This window comes from Hibiscus syriacus, unplaced genomic scaffold, assembly GCF_006381635.1.
Source record: "Hibiscus syriacus cultivar Baekdansim isolate YM2019G1 unplaced genomic scaffold, ASM638163v2 tig00112928_pilon, whole genome shotgun sequence".
Lineage (NCBI taxonomy): Eukaryota > Viridiplantae > Streptophyta > Magnoliopsida > Malvales > Malvaceae > Hibiscus > Hibiscus syriacus.
In genome coordinates, this window is record NW_024063422.1 from 164,459 (window position 1) to 182,406 (window position 17,948).

Here is a 17,948-nt window from a genome sequence, read left to right on the forward strand (position 1 = left end):
CAATGTCAAATGGTGAAGAGTTATCTATGAACTGATATTGCCTTGTATTTACTCCATATTAATAAAAAAATAGTTATTTCTTTAATATCAATAAATTAAACAAAAGTCAATAACGTTTTTGAATTTCATTATTTCCTTAATGTCAAAACATACTTGTTGACCAAGCTACTGTAGTCTCTGCCCTGAGCACAGATTTATATAATATTATAGGGTATATTGTCCTTTGTTTAGTCACTATAATCAACTTAATTAGAGGCACTCCATTCGGTCCTTTTTGCCTTCGATTCTTGATGCCCCGTTGCGAACATTGCACATGGACCATGAGATTTCAGTGCAAAGTGCATGCATGCATGCATGCAAGTTGCGAATAAACTTGACTGTACGTAATACAAAATTTTACCATGTTTGCAGTTTGTCGGGCCCTTAAAAGATAATTTAGTCAACGTTGGTATGAAACTCATTATTAGATGGATTATAAACTATGATTAACACTATTAAACTAAAGTTTTAGAACAATAATGAGAAGTTGTTTTACTTAATTACAGTGAGCACTTCTTCTTCTCCAAACTCAATGCGGTGGTTGAGTTGACTATCACTATTTTCTGCACTCGTAGTTTCCTCTTTGCTTCTTCTTCCAACACTAAAGAGATATTCAGCCATTAATATTTCAACAAATTAGCTGTATGCATCCACTTGATCTCTTAGGGTTATGTAACCGAAATTCTTTTTGATCGTGTTCGAGATGAATAGGAAGAAATTCTCTTAAAAACAGAGATTAAAATAGGGATTCATGGTGGTAATCAGAGATGTCAAGTTCATGTAAAATTTTAATTTTTTCTTCGTATACTGATAAAGAGTAGGAATTTAGTTTGAGTAAATTAATTTATATGTAAGTTTCCTTTGTAAATAAGAAATTTGATTTATAAATAGATACTAGGAATTAGGATTCAAAAGTAAGTTGGTTAAATCCTAAATTACGTTTAGATTTAAATTTCATTGTACTCTTTTTTCGACATAGTGAATTTTATGCTTTTCAGTCCGTCGGTTTTTTTTTTTTATCGAATTTGCTTTTCACATTAAATCGTAGTTTTTTTTATTGGTTTACATTAGTTACTATGTTGCTTATATTGCGGGTAAACAAAACTCGACTAACTAAGTCAATTTTTTTTACTTGACTAGACATGTAATTTTATAAGTTCGATTCAAAAAAAAATTAGAGTTATAAAATAGGACTCGAATAAATCGAACTTTTTAAGGCTTAAATATAAAATAAGTTCCCAATCTATATCGCTTTTCACGAATAGGTGCCTAAAATATTTTTTTACTTATCCCAGTGTCTAACATTACAAACATTATCATTTTAGATGCACACGCAGTCAAAAATGTTAATTTATTCTGTTAAGTGATGCATGTCACAATTTGATGATTTTGAAAAAAAGTATTAAAATAGTATTATATTTATATATAAATTTCTCTTAAATTATAAGAAGTCCTAAAATCCCCAAAGTCTAACATTAACCCCTCGCTGATGCCCTTTCCGGCCACGACTATCGCCATTGACGTAGTCCCTACCATCCTCTTAGTCATACGTCATCGTAGTTGTCATCGATTGACAGTCAGAATCGCGTGGGATCACACTTTCATAGGGGTTTTGATCTCCGGGGAGATGTGAGGTTGGGTGGAGTTTCGTCAACGACAAATGGCGATAGTAGACGTGGTTTTAGTTGTTCAGGTGAAGATTTTCAAAGTTTTGAGGTTCTTTAAAAAAATTATGCTTTTTTAAATAAATTTTTTTTTTAATTTTACATAAAAAATAAAATTACCAGACTGTGACATGTGTCACTTAACGGGAAAAATTAACATCGTTGATGGCCAGACACTTAAAGTGGTAATGTTTGTAACTTTAGGCACCGGGATGAGTCAAAAAAATACTTTAGGCACCGGGATGAGTCAAAAAATATTTTAGGCACATATTCATGAAAAACAGTATAATTTGGACACTTGTTTTATATTTAAGACAAATTTTAATAATTAGTGGATTAGTTTTTAATTTAGAATTGAGACCTCAACTTAATATGATATATGTATATCGCATATAAAAAAATGAAGAAATATATATGTATATCGTTTATAGTTATAAGAAATCGTTTAAATCGTATTCAATTAAACCATAATATATTATAAATATTTACAATTAAATAAAAATTGAGTTATAAATAGGACTAATCAACTCCAGAAACTCAATTATTTTACTCAACTTCATTCGACACGATTGAATATTCACCCTACGTGATTACAACCTCCTGTATATCTTCTACCCCATGAAGCTTGGGGTTAACCAAATCATAGCCAATAAGCAATCAATGCTTTCCTCAAGGTGCTTGCCTTATACGTGCAAACCATGCATATGGATGTAGTTTGGTTTGAATACAACACCTAATCGCAGAATCTGGTTGGCTGTGGGGATAAAAATGAGACAATTATATACCATTAATTTAAAACAAGAGGTTGGTGAATTGGTGATGTGTTTAAATATTTAATAAACTGAATGCCGATTTGCCTACGGACTCCCCCATAGCCGATAAATGTGGCATGTGATGGAACTCATGTATGTGTCAGAAATATCATATGATTGTTAAGGCAATTGGATTCAGCTTCTCGAGAGCAGTTGGATGACCATTTGGCTCCCCGTGCTTGGTCAAACTATTAAAAAAAATCTTCAAAAAGAATAGAAAGATTATTATATATCAAGAGAGATTATAAAAAAGTTTATGATTATGTAGATTTAAGAGCTTATCGGTTAACATCCGACCCATATTTTTAACACTAGAAAACTTCATGAGTACCTTTTAAAGAAGAATAATATTTTTTTTAACACATATGTCACTTAATTAATTTAATTAAAATTAGGTAGGATAATAGGAGAGATGATTGATGATACAACTTAAAAGAGGAAATGCTTTCCATTGAATCACGACCATGTAGGTGAGGGCTCAATTGGTGTAAGAACTGTTGTAGAAACTGCAAAAGCAAACTCTGGCAGAGAATTGACAATTCACCCCATCGTTTTCTACAAAGTACAAATGGATTTAATTACCAGAATTGACCACGACGTGACCCCCCGATTTATAATTGCCATAAAATGCACTTCCCATTCATCCTACGAAATTGTGTCAGTTCCGCTCAACGATAATCAAATACCCTTATCAGGATCGAACTTTTTTAGCCGACTTGTTTTCCTTTAGACCATCTCACGAAACTGGAGATTTAGAACTAGGAGGGAGAAATGGGTACCTTTTGTTGCTTAAAGACGAGTTAATGAAACATAAAAGCTAAGGCACCATGATCCTTTGTTCCCATTGGCACAAGTATAATCCAAAAAAATGACTGTCCATTATTTTCATATATATAATAGAATAAGAAGAGATAAGATAGTAAATTATCCTTAACACTAAATTAATAGTAATTTTTATAAAAGACATCTGAATTATAAAATATATTCCATAAAATTCGAATCACGACCTTAAGTATAATCAAAAAAGAATTGCAAAATTTTTCATCACACGAACCTGATCTACTTATTTTTTATCCCAATATACATTATTTTAAGTGGTGAAAATAAAACAAAAAAAATTCACATATTTTGTTTACCTACAAAAATTTTGGTTTTTTGGCCTGCCCCGAACCAAAAGCACCGGCCTTTGTTTGCCCAGTGAGTTGGTACAGCCATTGCACAAGGAACAAAACAACAAATTATGGCTGAAAAACCTACCCGTTCAAAAATTTCTCAACTACTTTAACGCTTGGTCCCACCACTTCCCTCTCCCACACATCCCGCGAATGTGACTCGTCTTTCTTCTTCTTCACCATCATCATCGCCGCTAGAAACGCCGCCGTGGCGTCGATTCTGGTAAGGTCCCACCCCGCCGCTCTTAGCTTCATGATCTTCCCTGTCTGTCTCTTGGCCAATCGGTATGTGTTGTCTTTAATGTCTCTCACGGCTTCCTCGTACGCCTCCCTCCTCTCCGCCGTGTCGGAGTTGCCTGGCGGCGGGACTAACCCGTTTTCTACCGTCTCCCATGGAGGGTACTTGCTGAAATATTTGTCGAATTCCGGGACTCCGATTGCTTTTCTTAACCCGACACGGATACCTTGTTTTGACGGGTCGTAGAACTGAGCCAACTCTTCCAACATCCCCGAGTCGAGCATTTCGTCCACTCGTTGACATAAGTAGTCCCGGAGTACCGACCAGGCCACGTCGACCCAAATAAAACAACAGTCGTACCTCAACGCGTGACTCACTGAGCACGACTCGGAAGCAAACACGTCCACTCCGGGGTCAAAGGCGTCCACAAGGAGAGCGTGTATGAACGAGTTGGACCCGCCAACGACAACCGGCAGCCCCCCACGAGAGGCACTCTCGGCAACTACGAAACCCGCCGTCGAACGGAACTGCGACGGTGCCACGTCGGCGTCGATGGAGTCGAAATCCCCTAACAGGAAGTGTGGGACCCCTTCCCTCTCCTCCATAGGGATTTTGTTCGTCGTTATTTCTAACCCGCTGTAAAGCTGCATTTTGTCGGAGTTTATGATTTGAGAGCGAGGAAAATGAGCGGACAGGTCGATCGAGAGACGTGACTTCCCGGCGCCGGTGGCGCCCATGATAACAACGAGCTTTGTCTTGTTTTGATCGGAGTGGTGGGTGGCGGATAAGCTCATCCGGGGCCACCTTGGACGGCGGAGCAGAGGAAGAGGAGGGTAAAAGTGTGGGTGAAAAGAAGAAGAGAAAACGGGTTTCATGGGGAAGAAGAAGAGAACAAGAAAATGGGTATAGATGAAGTGTGAATGAACATATACAAAAGCCACTTCTTCTGCGTGTGCCTCTCCTTCCAATTACTATTGGCTTCACACAATAACAACACAGAGAGAGAAACAGGAACAGAAACTTGAAGACGTTTTGCATATTCTTTGTTCTTCTTCACCGGTCGTGCCTAAAGAGCTTCCTTCTCTCTCGCATTCTGGGTTTCATCATCAATCTCTCTCTTTCTTCCCATCATCTTCCATTTATATATGTATACAATATGTATTATTTATATTAACAGTTTATAATTGACTCGAAACTAGATACAAAAAGGGGATTTGAGATTGGTAGTAGACTGGTAGAGACGATGAATAAATAAAATAAATTTATGAGGTTGTAAAGCTGGAATTGTTTTAAAAAAAATGAGATTTTGAGCTGTTCAAGTGCTAATGATCAAGCAGGGCTTCAAACAGACAAATTATAGAAAATTTGGAGTTGTTTCTGTTAGCGTTGATAAAATTAAATAATTACGCATTCCATAAAATTTCAAGACTCCAAATGTGATTTGGTTCGTTGTATAGAATTATACATTATTTTCTTTTTGTCCATCGGAAAAATTATTGTAACAAATGGGCAATTTCTAGTGGCTTTCTACTTTATTTACGATTTTGCTTAGGAAATGCCAAAACAAACCTTTTGGTTGTAAATAATTAGTCTAAGTTGCAGATATGTCAAATCCTAAACAAAATCGTCTATCCCGGAAAATTCTACAGTGCAGTAAACTTAATATATAGATAAGGAAATACATTATATGTTTTGTTTTTTTTTAATATTTTCGATAAAAAATTATTTAAAAAATTATTATTTTTACCTAAAACATTAATATTTTTTAATATTTTCGGTAAAGTGTCCAAAAATAATAAAATTGGTTGAAAAAATAATGTTTTAAGTAGCGCTTTATCAGATATGTTAACAAAACCGGTAAAACGCCTAATAATAACAAAACCAGTAGAAATAATAATGTTTTAAGTAATTTTTTATTGAAAATGTTAAAAATAATAACAAAACCGGTAGCGTCTTTTCTTAGTCGTATATTAAGGCTTCCGTACGTGAGACTTCCCCGCTCGGGAATGAGGATTATACATGTTAAAATATAAGATAAAGTAGTCACCGACTATAAGATAATATTTTATTGAGTTCTTTTTTTTATTAAAAAAGTACAATATGTTTCTTTAGTTATAGGGAGTTGATTTGCCGAGTCTCTCGACTATTAAAAGTTATAAGATGACCATCTGAATATCATTATGTTACGAACTCAATTTTTCCTGTTAAAATTTTGATTCGTTAATTTTGTAACAGAAATGATGAGTTTTGAACATAATGAATAATCGAGTGACCACTTTGCTACTTTTAATAGTCAATTGGCTTAACAAAGTAACTTCTTATAATCGGAAGACAATTTTGTAACTTTTAATTGTCAGAAGTTCGAACCGTGCTGGCTGGGAATTCTGAAAAAAGCGGGAGGACAGAGTGGTGGGTTCTTTGAGCCCCTCCGGAGGTTGCCTTGTAGGGTCGAGTTCTTTAGCCTGATCTTGGGAGATCCTACAATATCAAAAAAAAATTACATTGTTTGTTTCCATTTATATTATATGGGTCAACGATTTTAAAAAGATTACATTCTAATCACTTTTACTGCCGGCCTGACTTATTTTAATAGCCGAGTAACTCTCGCAATGGAGCCATCTTTAGGGGTGACTTCTTGTGCAAAACCGCTTTACTAAGTGCAAGCTCCTACTAGGCAAAGGTTTACGATTCTTCATTTCCTCATAGTTCTTCAATTCATCACATTGTATTGGAGATGATTCAATGGCAGTCTCCCCTCCTCGTCGTGTTTGTCTCGATTCGGATGGAGCAGTTTCTTCCACGACTAGATTCGGATCGATTGGCGGTGTAATCCGAGACCACGATGGGAATTTTCTTACATCTTTCAACAATAATAGGCAAAACCGATGTCTAACAGGCAGAACTTCTGGGTGTGTATGAAGGTCTCAACTTTGCTTGCAGTCGAGGCTACGAAAGACTGAATGTTCAGGTGGACAATGCCGACGTCTATAGTATTCTTACTAATCCTTCTCTCACGAGCCCTCATGCATTGGTTAGAGACATCTTAACTCTTATAGCCAAACCGTGGTTTGTGGACTTTATCCTTGTCCGCCGCGAGGCCAATATGGCTGCTGATCTTATGGCGAAACTTGAAACTCACACGGATGGTTCCCTTGCTATTTTTTATCCCTCTTTAGCTCTGACTAAGCTACTTCTTAGGGATATTTCTAGTCCTCCCTATGCATGTTTAAAGGGACACTAATGTAATGGCTATAGCCTCATCTTATTTAAAAAAATAGTTAAATTTCAGCTTGACCTTTGTATTTTGAAAAAAAAAATTAATTTGACCATAAAGTTTAAATAAAATATTAATTTTAATCTCTAAATTTTAGATAAAATACCAATTCAACCTTTAAATCTAGTAAAACTCTCCGACCTCCGTTCATCGCAGTTGATTACCATCACTGATCATTGTCGATCATTAGTAGAGGTGGGAGTAGATCAGGCCGGCCTACAGGGGCCTACAGCCTGGCCTATATAAAGCCTGGTCTGGCCTGGCCTATTTAATAAAAAGGCTAGGCTCAAGCCTTTTTAAAGCCTGTTAAATTAAATAGGTCAGGCTTAGGCTTATTAAAAAGCCTTATAAGCCTGATAGGCCGGCCTATTTAGAGTGATTACTTTGTAAAATACACTAAGTTAGAGTGACTTAATAAGGACTTTACTCTAAAATTAGTGACTAAACTGAAAATATTAAATGTTTATTGTTAAACAGGCTTTTAAACAGGTCAGACTTTTAAACAGGCCAAGCCGAACCAAAATAAAAGCCTTTGACAGGCTATAGGCCAGGCTCAGGCCTACGAAAATCTTCGTAGGCTAGGCTCAAACCTATTAAAGTCTGATCTGACCTGGCCTATTTCCACCCCTAATCATTAGATCCTAAATTATTTTTCACCCCTTTTCATCTCATGAAAACGAGTTTAATGTTCGCTTCATCGAAAAATACCCAAAGTTTCACAAACTTATTCTAAAATCCTTTAAATTTTTTTTAAAAATAAACCGTAAAAATAAATTCATCGTTATATTCCTTTAAAAAAAATAAGAATATTAAAAATCTAAATCTATATCATAATCTAAAACCTGTAAATTAATTATTTGTGATCCAGTGTGGCTTAAGATGGTAATATTTTGGATTGGCTAAATCTGATTACGAGTTTGGGGTGTTTTGGAGATTCAAAGCCCGTAGTGTTTGGTCATGGATCTTCAGCCCGTCGGTTGTTTACAATTTTTTCGCTGGATGTTTTGGGTTTGGATTAGCCATTGTAGCACACTTGGCGTAGGGCTTCTCACCGCGTAGCCCGCTAGCCTTGGCGTCGGAAATGAAAGTGCAAGTTGTATGCGCATGGGTGGACCATTCGTCGGGTAGGATCGGAAATCTGGGTCTAATTAATATAAAAGAAGTATAGGTATAATTATCTTTAAATATATAAATAATAATTATAATATTATATAGAGTCAAATTATATTTTTTACACTAAAGTTAAATTTGACCTAACTTTACCTAACTGTACATTTTGAAAAAAAATACATTTGAACTTAAAATTTTTAAATAAAAAAACTGACCAAATTAGATCGGGTCTTGATGAAATGCCCATCCTTGATAAGCATACTATAGTTGTTATGTTACTGGAGGCTACTAGCCGTTAATATTTGTCGGAATTATTGACGTGACAGTTAATAAAATTTATAAAATTATACATTTAGTCCTCATTATTTACATATTCTATCAATTTCTTCATAATTTGAATTTAGTTCAAAAAAATAATTTTCCAATCAAGAGGTGACATGTGTTACACGTTGATTGGAGAGCTTTTTTTAATTAATTTTAATATTCAACTTTATTAAATTATCCCACAAATCAGGTGGTGACAAAATAAAGCTAAAAATAAACTAAAGCATATTTGTGCTTGATTGGAAAATTTTTTTTTGAATTAAATTCAAATTAGAGCAAAATTGATAAAATGTGTAAGTAGTGAAGACTTAATGTATAATTTTATGAATTTAATTAACTGTCACATTAGCATCTCCGTCAAATATTAACGGTAAGTGACCTGAATAAATACAATTAGGTCTGATTGACAAAATATCAAACCTAATTGTAAGATGGATGATAAAAGTAAAAGGCTAAATAATTAAGTTGGCAATGTTACAGTTTACTCTAAATTTTTTCATAATTATATGATCATCAATGTAATTTTCCTAAAAAAGATAATCAAAACCATGGGGTTTTCACCAAAAAATCACCACACAAATAAAATATTACCTATCAGTCATCGTTTCTCAAATATTGTTCGATCTAACACCTATAAAAAGGAGGAACGTTCGGTGAAACGCGCTTTAGGAGGATCTAAAGGTAAGACGCGATTGGTGGGAAGCGCCTAAGTCGAAAACTGCATGACACCGGTGAAACCTCTAATACCCTGCTCATACCCCTGGAAGGCGCTTCCCCGAAGCACGTCTTACTGGGGTTTTCTGACAACCCTGGAAGGAGCATCCCATGGAGCGCGCCTTCTCCCCTTCTCGCCTCATCTTGCCTATTTCTCCCAATCCCAACCGACTGCCTATATAAACTCCCTTTCAAAACTCACATAAATTACACCTAAATATTTATCGTTCCTATATATTTCAATCTAGTAAGGTATAATTATTTTTATAATTTATTTTTTATTCATTAACATTTTATTATTTGAGTAATTAATTTTTTATTCGATTAGTTTATTATTATTTTTATTTGATTATTTAATTGTAAACTTATTTAGTTAATATATATTAATTGTAGTTAAAAAATGGAAGGTGTGTTGTTGCAATTGAATACTGATTATATTTCGAGTCATTTTACCAATGCGATAAGAAAATGAAATTATATTCTTTTTAAATTTATGAATATTATGAAATCAATTATATTATTTAAATTTTTAGAATTTATTTATTTGAATTTAATTAAATAATTTTGAAATAGTAGTTCAAATTTTAATAGTTAGAATTTATTTGTTAGGAAAATGATCGTATATGAAAAGTTTTTATTCGCAACAAGAAGATGAAAACACTAAGGCGTATCTTGCCATATTTGTCTATGGTTGGATCCGATTACTTAGCAAAAATTGAAGGAGGTTGTAAACTTAAACCCGTCCTGATTTCTGCACTAATTGAGAGATGGAAGCCAGAGATACACACGTTCCATCTACCATGGGGGAGTGTACCATTACGCTAGAGGATGTTTCAATGTAATTGGGGCTCTCGGTAGATGGAACTGTCATTTATGGTGTGGCAGATGATGATTGGGAGGTCTATGCAAGGAGTATATTGGGAGTAGCCTGTGTCATTTCGACGGTGGCCGAATAAGATTAAGGTGGTTGGAAAATGAATTTAAAGAGTTATGCTAAAATTGTTCGAAAGATGAGGTAAAAGTGTTTGCATGGATAGATATACTGCAACTCATTGGAGGGATATTGATGTCGAAAAAAGCTCATAACCAAGTCCATTGTATGTGGTTGCGACATCTGATCGATTTTGAAGTAACCGACATACTGAGTTGGGGGTCTACAGTGTTGGCATTTTTATTTAGAGAAATGTCTTGGGCTACGAAATATAGTAAGACTGCTATTGGTGAGTGTCTCATGCTTCTCCAATCGTAAGTATGGTACCGCATGCCTTTTTTGTGTCCAATCGTGAATGAATCATATGTATTTCCGTTACTTTCAAGGTATCAATACTAAATTTATTTTTAAATAATGGTTTTGATTATTATAGAATGACACACACACACATATATTTAGATGGTTAAGTAATAGAAAAAATCATCGTGATATCCAACAATAATTACAATATATTTGATTACTTATTAACCAGAAAGCTGGTGTAGAGGTACGTTTTTTAATTTTAATTTTTTTATTTAATTGAATTTATGTAATTTGAATCTCATTTTAATTTTGATAAGAAATCTATATTTTTGTTTTAGTTCAAACGGTTGCCATATTTGGACGATGAATTGAGGGTTTTCATCCCACCTAACTTGAGTGGGCTATTGGATGTATGGGTGGCGGTTGTGCCCTTTATTTGTTATGCTATTGTTGAGCGGCATCCGATTGATTGCGTGATTCATCAATTTGGTTTTACACAATATATTCCAAAAGTACCAAGAAACATCGACAATATGCATAACGTCGATAGACGAAGCAAGAAATAGGTCAATTGGTTGGTGAAGCATAGAGGCTGGTTGGCGATGTGGGAGAACTGACATCAACGCTTATCCTATCGACAATATATATCAAAAACTGGTTGAATGGTTTCACCTGGCTATATTGAATGGTTCAACGCAAACGAGAAGCCATTCTTACTTTTAGAGGAAGCACGAAAGAGGCAAATACATCATCGTCGAAAAAAACGTCCAACGTCACAACATCATCAAACTCCCACTACTGGACGAAGAGCATGCGCTTTCGAGTCATCCTCTGCTATTTCACCGAAACTATCACACCAGCAACCAACGACACCAGTTTACATCCTTAAGCCTTCAACTTACATGGGGACACCACTTCACTTTCATATGCCCCCGTAGCCGGTTTAGATGCCAAATCCACCAGTTGAGATGTCTTATTTGTCGATTCATATGCCACCACCGTATGGTTATTCATAGAGCACACAAGGTTTTATGACACCTACTGGCGGATATTTTTTGACTATCCTTATAGATCCAACATTTAATTCCTACGCAAATTATTTTGCAGGTGGTCCTCCACCACAAACACCTCATCCGCAATATGCTTCACAGACATCGATGTCTGGTTTTTTACAGTTTTTGCGGTTCTCAACAAGTGGTGGGATGGTTAGTCAGACAACTCTAGTGTCCATATTCTACAGAGGTCATACATCGACATTCAACCCTTATCGAGATAATGTTATTGAGGGTGATGATGACAATAAGGAATGAAGAATAGGATGAGGATGATGATGATAACGACGACAACGATGATGAGAGTAAAGAGGATGAGGATCATTTAAGAAGAAATCCTCCTCGAACTAGACGACCACAACCTTGCGGAACACATTCAATGACACATCGATATATCTAATAAAATTGTAATCTCGATAGATCTAATAAAATTGTAACCTTTTCATTTATTGTTTCTTGATTATGTATTTGACTCTTATTTTATTTTTTATTATGTATTTATATGAAGTATATTTTTGTATTATAGGACACACATTTTTATGTCTAAACCCTAAATACTAAACTCCTAAAAATCTTTAAAATCAAATACAAAACCCTAAACCTACTCTAAACAGACCGAAAATTACTGTGATCGGGAGGCGTGTTTTATAGGATGTGCCTTCAAAAATACCCATGAAATATGTGTTTCATGACACGCACCTTCCCTTCCTTTAGGTAAGGCGTGTTTAGTCATGTGCGCTTCATTCTCTCTCTTAAAAATAGGTGTTAGATTAAATAATATTTCAAATACGATGACATATATTATTTAATTCATAAGGTGATTTTTAGGTAAAAAGCCTAGAACTACGACCCGAATCAAGCCCATGCCGACCACGTTCCTGACTTTGAAAACCGAAACCATCGAGTAACACGTGTCCAAAAGCAAAATCACACGGATATTGGCTTCCCATCTATTGGCTCGTAAAAATTTGTTGGTTCCTAGATATTTATCGCTGCAGGCAGGCACCGCCTTCGTGATATTATATAAAAAATATTTTTTATTCATTTTAAATTTTACATAAATGAATAAATAAATGCGACAGCCCAGCCAGACCAGATCGCAGAGAAGTGGTTGCTTTGCAGGCGCTTGCTCCCCGCATGCATTTTCCCCTTTTTTTAAAAAAAAAAAAAATTAATTAATCCATTTTTTTAGTGATTCTCTTGCCTCTTCTATAAATCACACTGTGCCTCTCATTTAGCATCCTCCTTTGTATTTTTGACCAATTTTGTGTTTCACCCCCTTCATTTATGCAAGAATTTAGCGCTTTACGGTTAGAAGCTAAGGTAAGTTATTCTCTACTAGCTCTTTGTTGATATTTTTGGAGGATCCATGGCTCTTTTTTTTCTCAAGCTATGAATCATGTATTCCTTGATCTGGATCGTGTCTTTACCCGAATCTAGATTTAGAGATTTGACGCTTGATTTTTGTTTTTACATCTCTTTTTGCTAAGCCTAGGTAGATCTGCTGTGAAATTAAATAGCGATCTGCTTAAATTTGTTTTGTTTTAATTTATGTGGGTAGATCTGTGGATTTAAAGCTGGTTTTAGTGATTTATAGAATTTTAATCTTGAAAAGAAATTTCGAAAGTTATTACTTGGTTTCTATTTTAGGAAGATGATTTATTAAGGATGTTTGTGGTGAGCAGGTAAACTATTTGTTGTTAATAGTAAATTAAAAATACCGGTGAAAGGTGGAAGATGAAGCAGTGTGCGTTCCAACAAAACTCGATCGGAAGCAGGCGTGAGGAGATGCGAAGCTCCTTTCCGATGTCAGTTATGGTTACAGATCGGGGAGAGACCATGGTCTGCCCGAAACCACGTCGTTTAGGTTTCTTAAACTCCTTAAACGACCACCCTGTTAGGTCCCTTAGTTGGCAACTTAGGTAATCCCCCCTCCTTTTTTTATGTCCTTTGATCCTCTCTCCCTTTTTAATTTCACCCCATAAAGCAAAGAAATGACATATTTGTTTGATGTTTTTTCAGTCATCAAGGGGAGCTTTGTGATTCAAAACCTGGGAGTGATGTTTTTGATATGATTCTTACAAAGGTATGCTTATTTCACCTAATTTTATTTATATTCCTAAATTATGTTCAACTTATTCACAAATAGGAATTATAATGGATTTAATTGTAGAGGAAACTAAGTGTGTTGCCCATGTGCCAGCTAACCAAAATAATAGAGTTTAGTAATTAAAGCTTTGTGTTTTAGTACATCGTTTCTTATAAAATCCATATGGCTATTGGTTTTGGGATATTACAGGGTGGTTGTGGAGCGGAAGAAAGTTGTGCAAATGTAGCGCAGCCGCCCCCATTTTTTTGTGGGTCGCCGCCGTGCAGAGCAGCTAACCCATTAATACAGGATGCTCAATTTGGGGATGAGAAGACCACCACCCCATTTCCGCTACTATCTCCGATCCCGCCTCCTTCTGGATTGTCGTCGTCGTCTCCATCCGGGCCAAGGAAAGGGAGCTGTGTTCGGGCAAATTTTGGTAACAAACCAGCTGTTAGAGTTGAGGGGTTCGACTTCCTTGACAGGGATAGCCGGAATTGCAGCATCCCTGCACTGGCTTAGAACCCATTCCAATCCACAAAAGGAGTAAATAGGTAACAAGGAAGAGGAGCTTTTACAAAATACCAGATTTAAAACCGTGGAATTTTGAAGTCATCGGTGAAAAGGAATCCTTTAATGTGTATATTTTTTAAGGGGTTCTTTGTATGTACTGAAATTTAAGTAAATGAGTTTCTTGAACAAAATAAGAACATAGCTGTTATTTAGATGTTTAGGAATAGGAAGCATCTCGCAAGATGGAAGATGGTTGTGTCGATAGCCATATCGTGCTGTTCTTTGTAATTAAAGTGTGTCGAGTTGGGAAGTAGAAATTTGCATATTAGTGCTGAGTTTCTGATCTCCCAATATGGATAGAAAATTGTACAAAAATCAAGCTGGTAACCGAGTCATTTAATTAGACATTCGGCAATGTTTATAATCCTATTGGGTTTTTCTCTGTGGTTTCAACGTTTGGTAAACACTTTTTAAGGATGAAAGTTGGGCCTTTTATCCGGTTCTTAAGGAAGAATACTAGCTTTAAGCTTTTAATTGTTCGGCTAATCTAACCCAAGACTTGGTAACTTATTTTACAGAATATTTGTTTGACGGAAAATAGATTTCGAGGAAAATAGATTTCGAAAAATTAACATTTGTTTGATGGAAAATAGATTTTGAAAAATGAAGTTGACTGAAAAGTGATTTCTGTTAAATGAATTATAGAAAATATTTTTTAGAAATCATTTTAGATGTTTGGATGATGTTGTATAATTCATTTTCTATTGATTGACTTTTTTTAAAATTTTTTTTATTATAAACATCAAATACAATAAATAATATTATTTATTAATAAAATAATGATATTGTTTTTAAATTATTAAAATAATTTATTTAATATTATTTATGTCAATATTATTATTAAAATATTAAATCTATAAATTTATAAAAAAACATTGAGGTTATTAATTTTTCTATTAAAATAAAATTATTATGAACTATATTAATTATTTATTAAAACAAGAATAATATATTATTATATTAATTACTTATTAAAATAATAATATTATTAAAATATTAAAAATAAAAATATTAAAATAAAAATATTATATTATATTATATTTTAAAGAGTGTATTTTAAATATTCAATTATTTAATAATATTATATTTATGAAATTAATAAAGAAAATTAATTTTATTAATAATTTATTATTTATTATTAAATAAAAGTATAATTATATATTATAATACTATAATTATAACAATAAAAATATAAATAATATTAAAATTTCAATTAATATAATTTAATGATTAATATTTTATTAAAATAATAATAAATAATATATAACATTAAATATATAAAATACTATTTTTTGAGTGTTTATGATTTTAAGTGAAAAGTTTGTAAAATAGCTTACGAAAAATCAAACCGTAAGTTATTTCCTGAAAATGCAAAGGCAATGCAGTTGACAAGTAAATGAATTACATTGACAATCTATTTTCGCCAACCAAATACTGAGATGAGGAAATCATTATCCGAAAAATTAAGTACATGGAAACAAACAAACTCCTATTAATTATTTCATCTTATTTTAAAATATTTATTAAATATTTGGTAATTTTTTATCTTTTTAAAAATTGATATATATATAAAATATAAGCTTCGTCAAATCTAAATTGCACTGAAATTACTTCATCTTAATTTTTTTCTTTGATATGTTATATATTTTTATTGAAAATGTATCTATTTATTTTTAGTTATCATAAGTTTCGAGAAAGCCCTTTCAACTTTTATTAAAATACTCACTGCATCTTAATAAATTTATAAAAATAATATTCATCTTTTAAAAATCGAGTGAATACTATATTAAAGAAATTACTTAAAATATATAGTATTTTTTAATTATATAATATAAACACATATCTAAATAATTATAAAAAATATTTTTTAATAACGTTGGATGCGTGAAAATAGACAAATAAAATTATTTGTTTGTTTTTTTTCAGTGAATATATTTTCATTTATTATTGTTAATTTCAAAGGTCTATTTTGTTCATCCAACAATCTTAAAAAATTATAAAATTAAAAATTATTATATAATATGAACCAACAATAACATAATATATACAATATATAGAGAGCTAAGGTGATTACAAAGTAGTATTTGTTCTAAAAACTCTCAACTATTTGATAATTAACGCTCAGTAACTCTACTACAATCGCTGGTACTCGAACCCGTGGTCTCTAAAAACAAAAATGATTTTTTTAACCATTAAGGTAAGTTAGTTCGTGCCTAAAAATATATATAGAGAGAGAGAGAGAGTTTGGTTGACCAAGACTATAGTGCCTAAAAGTCAAGCCACCAAAGTCTCCGTTTCTATAGGTACAACATCGTAGAAATTGAGTGACTAAAATAAAAGGTTTTTAAGTGATCAAAACATTAAATTCATAAACGTTGAATGACCTTCTTGGTAGTTTTCTCTAACTATTATTGTTGTCTTTGGACTTTGTTACCCTGGGTCCATGGTTGGGCCGACCTTCATGTCCGAGGTTCGCAAGTTTGACCGAGTACTTGGAATCTAGTCGAAACCAAGTCTTAAATGACCGCATCAAACCCATACTCGTATTCCTAAAAAAAGTAGGTTAAATAACTGATCCACATTAATTCTGCTCACAACACCTTCTATTTGAACATAAACTCTACATTTAATTCGACTCGATATATATAATTTTTATTTTTATTAGATGAATAAAAGATAAAATTAACTCAATAATCTAAACGGAATAATTATTTGAGCTTACAGTATGACCCATATATTAATTAGTAATTTACGACAATTACTACAGTACTTTTAGCTCGTCACTTAGGGGATGATGACGGATGAGTTTTAATAAAATCTATTTTTTCTATTGGAGATAATCATCCCCTCGCGACCAGTTTTAATAAAAAAATTAAACTCGTCACCATCGTGACGAGGTTTAATATATTTTTTACACTCGTCAACCTCTCTTGACGGGTTTACCCTCCACTATAGTAAATATCATATATCTCAAATAAATTTTGGGATGTCCTATTGGTCTAAATAGTTTATCCCCATGAATTATTGTCCTGATTTGATCGGAATAAAGACCTAATTAATATATATATATATATAGCGAGATAATATAACAATCTTCCTTAAACATATAAAGATCAATTATATTATTATTGTCAAATAGTATTAAATAATTTTCATCTTAAAGTCGAATTCAAACTCACTCAATTTTTTCTCTTAAAAACTTGATATAAATCTATTTTTTAAAAATAATAATAATAATTCGACCTTATAAGATCATAACCCACTAGATGAAGGAAAAACACTCATCCTCCCAACCCCTAATCCTTGGGGAACAAGTAATGGAATTTGGATGCTTGATTAAGTTGAGAAGCTTCCACAACAGAAACACCCACCAATCCCACGTGTTTCTTCTATAATAACGAAGTAGTTCCATATTTCTTACCGGTCTGTCCTGTGTCTTTGAATCTTTAAGTCACAAGATAAATTCAACGAACCGGGCCGCCATTTTAACAACGGTCCAGATGGGCGACGGTTGAGTTGGGTACCAAGTGCCTGGTCATGGAGCCAAGGTGGTAGATTCTATCAGTTTATCTGCCCACACAAACACTCGCCAGCAGCCATTTTCATCCTATATATATATATATATACATAAGCAACCGTCTTCTTCCCTGTTT

The 17,948-nt window shown here is 33.5% G+C and overlaps 2 protein-coding genes across 2 annotated transcripts; one reads left to right on the plus strand and one right to left on the minus strand.

The window, feature by feature from the left end:
- The first annotated feature begins 2,496 nt into the window (after nucleotides 1-2,496).
- Nucleotides 2,497-14,662, plus strand: LOC120184735. Its single transcript, XM_039189121.1, has 4 exons — nucleotides 2,497-2,506; nucleotides 13,344-13,555; nucleotides 13,656-13,719; nucleotides 13,933-14,662. The coding sequence occupies exons 2-4, from the start codon at nucleotides 13,371-13,373 to the stop codon at nucleotides 14,242-14,244; spliced, it is 561 nt and encodes a 186-aa protein (XP_039045052.1). The 5' UTR covers nucleotides 2,497-2,506; nucleotides 13,344-13,370; the 3' UTR covers nucleotides 14,245-14,662.
- On the minus strand, nucleotides 3,741-4,800 carry LOC120184734 (adenylate isopentenyltransferase-like). Its single transcript, XM_039189120.1, has one exon. It carries the CDS (start codon nucleotides 4,798-4,800, stop codon nucleotides 3,769-3,771), a length of 1,032 nt encoding a protein of 343 aa, XP_039045051.1. The 3' UTR covers nucleotides 3,741-3,768.
- Nucleotides 14,663-17,948: the final 3,286 nt, after the last annotated feature.

Excerpts from the sequence above, each read along its gene's own strand:
- LOC120184734 (XM_039189120.1), bottom strand. The coding sequence starts at position 4,800 with ATGAAACCCGTTTTCTCTTCTTCTTTTCACCCACACTTTTACCCTCCT.
- LOC120184735 (XM_039189121.1), top strand. The coding sequence starts at position 13,371 with ATGAAGCAGTGTGCGTTCCAACAAAACTCGATCGGAAGCAGGCGTGAG. Across the intron at positions 13,556-13,655 it reads TCCCTTAGTTGGCAACTTAG|TCATCAAGGGGAGCTTTGTG; the intron begins GTAATCCCCCCT and ends ATGTTTTTTCAG. Across the intron at positions 13,720-13,932 it reads TTGATATGATTCTTACAAAG|GGTGGTTGTGGAGCGGAAGA; the intron begins GTATGCTTATTT and ends GGGATATTACAG.